Here is a 9,743-nt window from a genome sequence, read left to right on the forward strand (position 1 = left end):
CGGGGCGGGACTTCCTGTCGCTGGCCCCGCCCCGCCCCCTCGGAGTCCATCTGTCAGCCCCAGGAGAGGCGAGGAGAGGCGAGGCGAGGCGAGGCGAGGCGGCGCGAGGCGAGCCCCGGCCCCGCCCGCGCTTGCGAAGGGCAAGGCTAAAATAACCCAGCACACTCGACACAAAATACAATATCACTCTTTATCTTAAAAAGTAGGGAGGATCCTGGGGTTAAGTACACAAAGCACCTAAGTCCTTCGGGTAGTTTAGTGTCAGTTCTACAAAGTAAGCTTTGGCTTCCTGGCACCAGGGAGGCTCAATCTTCCCGAAGTCTTCCAGAAGGCAGGTAAGGAGAGTCACAGTCACAGAGTGGCCTTGGGGCCGGAGAGGAGACATCAGTACATACAAGGGCTATTTACATGGATCTTCTGGGGCATGACTATGGATCACTTTATGAACGCCACTTCTGGGATCTCGCCTTTGGCCTTAGAAAAAAATAAAAGGTCAGTAGAGACAGGTGGCCCATGCCCGTGTCCCAAGCCTACCTGACCCTCTTGAAAGCCTGGAAATCTCTTTTTGCCACCTATTGCCAAATCTTACCTTGAGATGAGTAAAGGCCTGGGCAGATCTGGTGTAGTCCCAGTTGTTGTCCTGAAGGCACCTGGAGTAGGGCAAGAACAGGCACCTCCATCAGAACCAAAACGCAGTCACCCTGATCACTAAATGCCACTTCAACATCCATTCTATGGAAACACTCACCAACGATTACATACATTCTTGCACTCTTTATACAAATGAAAAATCAGTAAAAATCCATCTATCAATGGTCTTTTGAATACAAAGAAATATTAAATAGCTATTTCTATTAAATAGCTAACAGAAATGAGACTAAGGTGAGTTTTATACTAATAGGGAAAGATGTTCACAGGATAAGTAAAGTAAGTTGCAGAACAGTATAAAAGAGGGACTTCATTTTGACTTTAAATGTTATGCTCATGTATGCATAGAGAAAATTTTTTTATGGACCTTTTTTTTTTTTTTCTTTAAGTAAGTAATAAGAGGGTTCTGGCTTTAAAAATTTTAGGGGCACTCATTATTCACCACCAGCCCTACCCCAGTTTACCCTCACTCCTACACAGGCCCAGTACTCACTTCTGGGACCACTCAAGGTTCATGCCAGACTGGGTAGAAAATGCCTGCAGCATTTCCTGCTGCTCTGGGGAGAGGGTGGGCACTGGGCTGGAAGAAGGTGTGGGTGCAGGCATGGCAAAGGCTCTTTGGATCTCATCAGGACTGGCATTCCGCACAAACAGCTCATCGTTTACGATGCACAACCTTGGGGACAAAAAGCACCTGAGACAGCCGGACAGAGAGACAGATAACCTCATCCTCCCAACATCACTCCTATCCTCACTTGACACTCCGATCTTTTCAATACCCATGAGGTCCCTTTATCATTTCCTCCCTTTCCCATGGACTCCATGTATGGGATTATCTACCAAACCCACTAGAACTATACATTCCCCCCCAACCCTCGTTTGTCTTCGCAACAGACTTAGGAAGTGAATGTTGTTAAACCACTTTTCAAAGGAGGAAACGTGCCCTTAGCTAGAAGTGGTAGAGCCAGGATGAAAACCCCAGACAGCTGGACTCCAGAGCCAAGCTCGTCACCACTATGTGACCCTCCTCTGATCACCCCCTGCCTTTCTGAATGTCTGAAGATAGCCAGAGGACCGACTCCACCCTCCCCAATTTTCACAGTGGTGGCCATGGATTGGGACTGGGACCCCATAGGGTAAGTCAAACACTCACCCTGAATTGCTGGCAGGAACAGCGACGAACGTCCGGGTAAAGGCTCGCAAAGAGTCCCGAGATTTTCCATCCACTGCAATGATAACGATGGTGACAACCTGTCAGAGTCGCTCATGTTTTATGTTTTCAAACAGCTTCTCAAAAATCACGGTCTTATTTGATACAAAGAACCCTAAGTGGGCCAGACAGGGATGATTATGCGTGCTCAGGGGAGCACAGTGGGAGGAGCATCAGAGGTCAGGGAGGACAATAATGACAACAACACTGTAGCGTGTGTGTCTGCCAGGCCCTGTGTCAAGCATTTTATACATCACTTCATTTACTCCCCACAACACTAGGAGATGGCTATTACTAACCCCCTTCCCCTCACAAATAAAGACTCAGGCTCAGAGGTAATGTAAATTGCCCACAGACACAGAGGACCAAAGTTGGGATGGACGCTCAGAACTGCCTGACTCCAAAGTCTGTGTCCTTCTAATCCTCAGGCTTTTCCCATAGCCCAGACAGGAAAAGACAGGTGGAGAGGGTAGGCTTGGGGGGCAGAATGAGAGAAGGAGGTCAGGGAAGAAGAAAGAAGAGAAGGTAGCTGGGAAGCTAAAAGTGCTGAGAACGACTAGCTGGGAAAGGGACCACTCTGCAAACTCGGGACTCCAAAGATCCCCACCTTCTTTGAAGACTCCATTGACAGAAAAACACAGCAACGTGCTCTGAAAGAGAAGCAGCAGCATCAGGTACCACGCAGGCTCCCAGCCAGAGCCTGAGTCCTCCCTGCCTCTTAACTGCCCCTTCCCCAGTTCCACACTTCTGCCGAGACGTAGGGTGCTTACCGTCTGGGCGCTTATGTCTACCACGAAGGAGCTGACGTCATGCCGAGTTTTGGGCAACTCGTTGAGGAAGGCCACAACGTTGAGACGCGTGTGCTTCAGCAGCCGGAACCGCAGGGCTGTGGGAGGAGGGGAAGGCACGGTGAGCAGCTGCCACACTCAGCCCAGACTGGCTCCTTCCCATCCCCTTCTCCCAACCTGTTCTGCTCACGTCACACACTCACTAGGGTCTTTAAGCTTCTTCACATTCCTACTATCCTTGAAGTACTCAGCCAAGTTGCTTCTGGGGGGAACAGGAGAAAAAGGCAGTGGTCAGAGCGGCGTGGATGTGCACGTGCTGGCCTGTATTTGCTGAGAAACTCTGGTCCTGGGCAGGTTCTGGGATGTGACACTCACCGGGCAGGGTTCTGGGGGGTGAAAGGAATGCTCAGGGAGCAGCAGGCCCCATCGTGGTAGGCGTCCAGGAGCCGCTGCCGGTCTCCGGAGTCATATATCGCATAGTACCTATGAGGAAAACAAAAGGGAAAGTCTGAGCTCCACAATCTGGAGCCACACAGGGACCGACAGCTCCCGAAAGTGAGCTGTGCTGGGGCTAGCCCACCTCTCCCCAGCCTGAGGGGACCTGAGAAACTTACTGCTGCAAGAAGTGCAGGACCAGATTCTTCAGGGTCTCTGTTCCAAAGTAGCTTCCCTGGAATCAAACAGATATTAGGACCACGCAACCAGGACTCTCCTCCCGATGTGAGCGCTAACCCTGTGCCCCCAACCGCGCCCCCCTCCACTCACCTTGCAGGGAGGTAACACTGTGGGGGCTTCAACGTCAAAGGCAATCGGTGGGGGTAACTCATGGCCGTCCTGCAGAAAGGAAGTAACAGCCGACGATATAAACCAGACAGAAAAGGCTGGATGAGCGCTCAGATGGGAGAACTAAGAGTGAGGGGTCACAGGTCAAGTGTAAAAGAGAAATGGCAAGGGTCCATGAATGCTGATAGATGCAACTTTTGTCTACAGGTGTTTCTGTGGGAAGAATGATTATATTTTCAGCGACTGTGAAGCTGGGGAGATCCCAGCTGGGAGAAGGATGTCAGATCTCATTGTTCTACCCGCCATGCAACCCTCCCTCAAAGGTCCTCAATAAAATGGCTTGATTCCCCCCAACCCCACACCAGGAAAAAAAAAAAAAAAGGATCAGAGACTTTGTCAGATTCTCAAAGGGCTCCATGTCCCCAAATTAGTGATCATACAAAAATGTTAGGCAAGACTTTGAGAGTGCGAGATGCTACGATCCTCAGAAGAGAACGAAAAAAGTTAGGAACTTACCAGGCGTAGTAATTTGGGAAATCGCTCTCGAACGGCGCTGTCAAGAACGGGACAGAAGTGAGTGATGTTTCAGAGCCACCGTGCCTCCTGGGCTGCTCTAGGGGCAAATACACCAATGCCCAAGGGACAGCCCATCCCATCCTCCTTGTCCTCACTCTTTCCCAGCCTCTGAGCTCCAGGAAGAACGGCCCCAACTCCCCACCTCTCCTGGGGCACCCAGAAACGACTGCCTCGGAGGACGACTCTCTCTTCTCTGCCTGACTCTGAGCGCGCCACAGGAGCAGCACTCCCAGCCCGGGCTTTAAGCCAGGACCTCCTTTCCCTCCCGTCCCCCTTACCTTCCACCTACTCACCTGTGCAGCCCCCGGGAGGAGGGAATGGGGTGGGAGCCCAGGGGCTCCGCTGCCTCAACAGGTATCCATCACTTCTGCCAGGTCTGGCCGTGGCCAAGACCAGAACACACCACAGAAATGGCACAGGATGTTGGGGCAGGGAGATGAGCAAGGCAGGGCTCGGGAGGAGATGAGGCCAAGGAAGAAGAGAGGGGATGAAAAGGAGAAGAGAGAGAAAAGGTAGAAGAGGAAGGAGCAAAGGAGAGACGGGGGACATACTGGCGAGGAGAGAGAAAAAGGAAAGAGAAAGCAAAGAAAAGGCGAAAGCACTACACGGCAGAGTCATTTAGAAAGAAGAGGGAGAACAAAGGGAAGAAGGCACCTGACACTGCCCTTTCTTTCAGCTCCCTCTTCCCTGTGATCCAAGGAGGAAATGGGAAACAATCCTCGCTGTGGTGAGAGGGCAGCTGCTATTGGCCAGGTCTCTGTCTGCTACCTGGGTTCCGATCTGAGCTGGGCGTGGGAAGCGAAGCAGCCACGGGGGCAGGAGACCTCCCTCAGAAGGGGTGAGGGTTCAGGCCCCTGCAAAGTTGGGGGGGGTGAGGGTCTGTGCCCCACCTCTGTTGGCCCCCAAGTTCTCTCCTGATGGCCCCTCTGCGACTGTGCCTGTCTTAGGTTGTTCCTTCCCTGAGGAATCTTACCCGTCTCTGGCTAACCAGCCATCCTCCGGGGCCAAACAGGGTGATGTGAGGTGTGCGAGTGAGCGAGGGGCAGCGCCCCCAGAGAGGGTCACTTCTCTGTCTCCTTGGTAGCCTATGCCCCCGTGGCCTCCACACCCAGCACCTGCCTTGGGATTCCCCCGCCGACTGGCAGGGTCCCGGCTCTGGTCACATGTCTTAGGGAACCCAGGTTTCTCCTCCAGGGAGGGCCCAGCTTACAGCATTGGGCAAGAGAGACCGATTGCATGGCACCAGCCACCAGGAGGCCTCAACCTCAGCGTGGGCAGGAAAGCCCAGGCAAGAGCCTTGGGCGAGGAGATTGTGGGAAGAGAGCCCCTCTTGGCAAAAGGGCAAGAGGGGCCGTTGCAGGACAGAGGAAGGAAGAACTTCCATCAGCAGGAAGTCCCAGGGAGGGAGGGCTTTCTCTGCCCAGGGATATCAGGCTCTCGGCTCAAAGCAACTCCATGTATGGGGCATACTATACAAGATGCCCCCTCGTCATGGTAAAAGAGGGAGATGCTCTTCTTGAAACAAAAGGGTAGGGGGAGTGTAGAAAAGGCTGTGTTCAGGAAGGAAGGAGAAAGGCCACAGAACCAGCAAACAGGCAGACAGGTGAGAAGAAAGGAAAGGAGGCCTGGGGCAAAGCTGGGCGTCGTGGACAGACAGAAGGGAGGAGCACATGGCCCTCCCCAAGGACAGGTGGTCCCAGCTCAGGGCCGCACACCTCCCGCAGACGGGCACTAGTCAGGGTGCGCCAGCTCGGCCTCCCAGGGGGTGAAGGCCCCAGGAGGGGAGACAGAGGTTAAAACTGACCTGATGTAGGTGGACTGGTCTCGAAAGGTATCACCCAGGGTGTTTCCGTCAAGCCACAGCTCTTCTAGCTTCAGCCCTTTTATCTTGTCCAACTCCCGCTCAGACTTCAGCTGCAAAGGATGGGGAGAAAAGGCGGGAAAGACGTGCTGGTAAAGGGAGCCAGCTAGATTCCTCCCACCCCTAAGCCCCACCTCATCCCTTAAATGCCCTCCCTCGCCTCTTGCTGCCACCAGGCAAGCTCTCTCCACCCTCTGCCCACCCCACCCAAAACACAAACAGGTGCTCAATCTCACCTCATTTCCAGAAAGATTGAGGATCTTTAGATTGGGTGCTTTCTGCACAATGCTGGACAAGTCATCCAGCCTGTACAGCTTGTTATTGCTCAAGTTTAAGGACAACAGCTGTGGGGAGAGAAGAATTTAGAGGAAGCACCAGCAGCAAGGGAATCTGAAACACATCTGCCTCCCAACCGCATCCTATCTACCCACCCCACCCTGCTTCCTCCCCGCTAGTGGGACGAAGGCCTCACCTCAGGGATGTTCTCTTCAATGATCCGCAGGGTGGCTGCCATACAGCTTCTACGATTCAGGACAACATCAATGTTCTGGGCCACCAAATCTTCCGGAAGGACAGGGAAGTGTGAGGGCCTCGCCCAGGCCAGCGTTCCCACCAAACCAGCCTCAAACGTTCCCTGCCCGACAGACTCCCCCTCTGCCCCCTCCAGTCTAAGAATTACTGCTATCAGCCGTACCTGGGTCTGAACGGAGGCCCTTGAGGTCAAGTGCCTGTTGGGAGCCATCGTATCGTTTGCTCATGATCAGCTACAGAGGAAGACAAAGGATTCAGCGGTCACTAGAGTTGCGTGTGGGCGTGGGGGGAGAGTGAGAGCTGGCAGGGCTCGGGTGGAAGCACCCATCCCTTGAGGCTGCCTCACCTTTAGCTGCTCTACTTGTTCTGGCTTCAGTTCATTCTGCACAGTATGGGGTGGAGGAGAGGAGTTGATGATGATAGATATCTGCAGGGGAGACGCGCATGGGCACGGTGAACTCCAGGGAGGCCGAAGCCCCAGGACCAAGACCCAGCCCATGCCCTGAGCACCGATGCCCACCCCCCCGCCAAGCCAGGCCCTTCACACACACCCTGCGGTTCTCCCGATCCAAAATCTTATAGTTGACAGCCTTCAACGCAGAGGCAGTACTGGCATCCTCAACAAAAAACTGGGCCCGTGTGTTTTCATAGTGAAACTGCAAGAAGAGAAAACGACAGCATTGGACTTGGGAGCCCAGAGCGCCCCCGTGCAGCTGGTACCTCCACCTGGTCCTTGGTCCCCAGCCACACACTTGGGCCTTCTCTTACCTCAATGGGAGTGAAAGGGACGCTGCACTTGCTCTGAATCATGCTCAGGAGCCATGACTTGTCGTATTTCCTGCCATAAGGAATCTAGGTGAGAGAAAGAGAAGAGAAGGGAACAAAACATAACTAATACTGAACAGCAGACCCACTCTAGGCCTCCTTTCGTATCATCTGCCAAGCTCTAAAAGACTTTCTGAAGAAACTGTCAATTAAAGGTTTTCTGGGGGGACTTCCCTGGTGGTCCAGTGGTTAAGACTCCTTGCTCCCAATGCTGGGGGCCCAGGTTCGATCCCTGGTCAGGGAACTAGATCCTGAATGCCACATCTAAGACCCAGTGCAGCCAAATAAATATTTTAAAAAAAGGTTTTCTGGGAATTCCCTGGTGGTCCGCGTTCAATCCCTGGTGGGGGAACTAAGAAGATCCCACAAGCTGTGCGGTGTGGCCAAAAGAAAGCTTTTCTACTCAAGCCAAACATGAACTCCTTAACCTCCTTTCTGTCCATTTATACTTATTATTCCTCAAAAGATTCAAATTGTTTGATTCTAAACGCTCCAAGACATCATTTATAACCTGCCCGCCCCTGACAGAACTCAAGGGACCCCCAGCTCCACACTCGGCTTGAGTCAGATGGAGACATGTGGAGGGGTTATTCCACCTCTGAACCACAGTTACCACATTTCCCTTTAGATGGCCTCCCCATCCTACCTGTCCCCTTCTCCTTTTCTGAACCTGCTCTTAGGTGTTCTAGGATATTGATTCTTAGGAGAAAGAATGGTTACCCGATTGTGGAGTTAACAGCTGAGAACACTGATTTTTTAATGTGAAAAGTAAACGCCTTAACTCTGAGCCCAGCCCCCTATAGCTCGCCTGCACCATGTACTTTCCCAGATACTCACTGTGATCTTAAACCAGTTCTTTGAGGCCCCATCCTGGCTGGTGCCAGCCCCTCCCCCCTCTGGAGGAGCTCGAGCTCTCCGCACGGGCACAGTAACATGAATTCGAGACCGCTCGTGCCAGCTGTCACCCCGACGGTTGGGTCGTGCAGCATAGGGGTTGCTGTGGGGAGGGAGAGAATAAAACACTCACAAAGGTTAGGAATGTCTTCTCAAAGACTTTCCTGCACTGTTACCAGGACCACAACTAAGACTGCTCAACCACTAAGCAGGTCCTGGCATTTCTCTCTCTTCCAGGTGGCAAGAGAAATGACATGGACAGTAAGAGGGCTACATAAATGAGGGGGTCGATAAATTCAAACCAGATCAACTGGTTACTTACTATCGTAGTCGGGGAACATCCTGGACGTCGCTCATTGCCACATCTCTGTCATCTTCCTCAAGGCGGGAAGACCGAACAACAGAACCTCCTCTTCCAGACCTCCGGTTCCCCTCACCATACTTCCACCGGAAAGGGCCCCGGCCTTTCTTTCTTCTTTGAGGGAAACTAACTCGATCATCGTGCTCTGGGGTTGGGAACAGAACATAAATGAGAACATACATCACTGGTTCAGCTACCTTGCTTGGCAACCGAGCACTGGCACCCGGCACTATCAGATGAGATGCACAATCACGACAGAGACCACCTCCGTGCAAACTCTTCTGCCTGTCCAGGGAAAGCACCCTCTCCGTAGGATGGCAGCATCAGGGGAAAATGATTGGAAAACTGTGTCAAGTCTTTAGAAAAATGAAACAGAAACTGGACCTATAGGAAGGAGAAGCAGAATGTGGAAGTGCGAGTGTCCCAAGTTTAACTGGATACAACTCAGAGCCCCTCAAAGTCACCTGAAGTCTGCTTTTCTCAGCCTCCCAAATCTACTTAATCCCACTCAAAATTTTTTTTTAACTTTTTATTTTATATTGGAGTATACTTGATTAACAATGTTGTGTTACTTTCAGGTGTACAACAAAGTAATTCAGTTATACATATAAATGTTAGCTATTCCTTTTCAAATTCTTTTCCCAATTAGGTTGTCAGAGAATACTGAGCAGAGTTCCCTGTGCTATACAGTAGGTCCTTGCTGGTTATCCATTTTAAATAGAGCAGTGTGTACACATCAGTCCCAAACTCCCTAACTATACCTGTCCCCCACCCCCCCACCCTTCCCCCCTAGTAACCATAAGTTCATTCCCTAAGTCTACCCTCACTGAAAATTTGATCAGTGACCTCTCACATCTTGGAAAGCCAATCACAATAATTACATCAGCTCTCAGTAACCAATACTTCTTTTGCCTATATAACACAGACATCAGTTACAAATATGACCAATTTAAGGGCTTCTTTTAAGTCTTGTTCTCTCTTCAAAAAACTAAAAATAGAGCTACCATATGACCCAGCAATTCCACTCCTGGTTATATATCTGGAAAAAACAAAAAAACACTAACTCATAAAGATACATGCATAAATTAGGAGGTTGGGATTAACATATACACACTACTATATATAAAACAAATAATCAACAAGGACCTACCATATAGCACAGGAAACTCTACTCAAAACTGTAATAACCTATATGGGAAAAGACTCTGAAAAACAGATATATGTATAACTAAATCACTTTGCTGTACACCTGAAACTAGCACAACA

General features: G+C 51.2%; 1 protein-coding gene across 1 annotated transcript; it reads right to left on the minus strand.

Moving 5' to 3' along the window:
- Positions 1-176: 176 nt before the first annotated feature.
- On the minus strand, positions 177-8,965 carry NXF1 (nuclear RNA export factor 1). The gene is made up of 20 exons (XM_007109969.4): positions 8,439-8,965; positions 8,060-8,219; positions 7,166-7,249; positions 6,949-7,053; positions 6,744-6,824; positions 6,561-6,630; positions 6,339-6,427; positions 6,103-6,210; positions 5,810-5,919; positions 3,946-3,982; positions 3,412-3,480; positions 3,261-3,316; positions 3,022-3,129; positions 2,850-2,908; positions 2,629-2,744; positions 2,466-2,508; positions 1,802-1,874; positions 1,142-1,324; positions 590-650; positions 177-474 (listed from the first exon to the last, which is right to left on the minus strand). The coding sequence occupies exons 1-20, from the start codon at positions 8,657-8,659 to the stop codon at positions 436-438; spliced, it is 1,872 nt and encodes a 623-aa protein (XP_007110031.1). The 5' UTR covers positions 8,660-8,965; the 3' UTR covers positions 177-435.
- Positions 8,966-9,743: the final 778 nt, after the last annotated feature.

This window comes from Physeter macrocephalus, unplaced genomic scaffold (assembly GCF_002837175.3).
Source record: "Physeter macrocephalus isolate SW-GA unplaced genomic scaffold, ASM283717v5 random_25, whole genome shotgun sequence".
NCBI lineage: Eukaryota > Metazoa > Chordata > Mammalia > Artiodactyla > Physeteridae > Physeter > Physeter macrocephalus.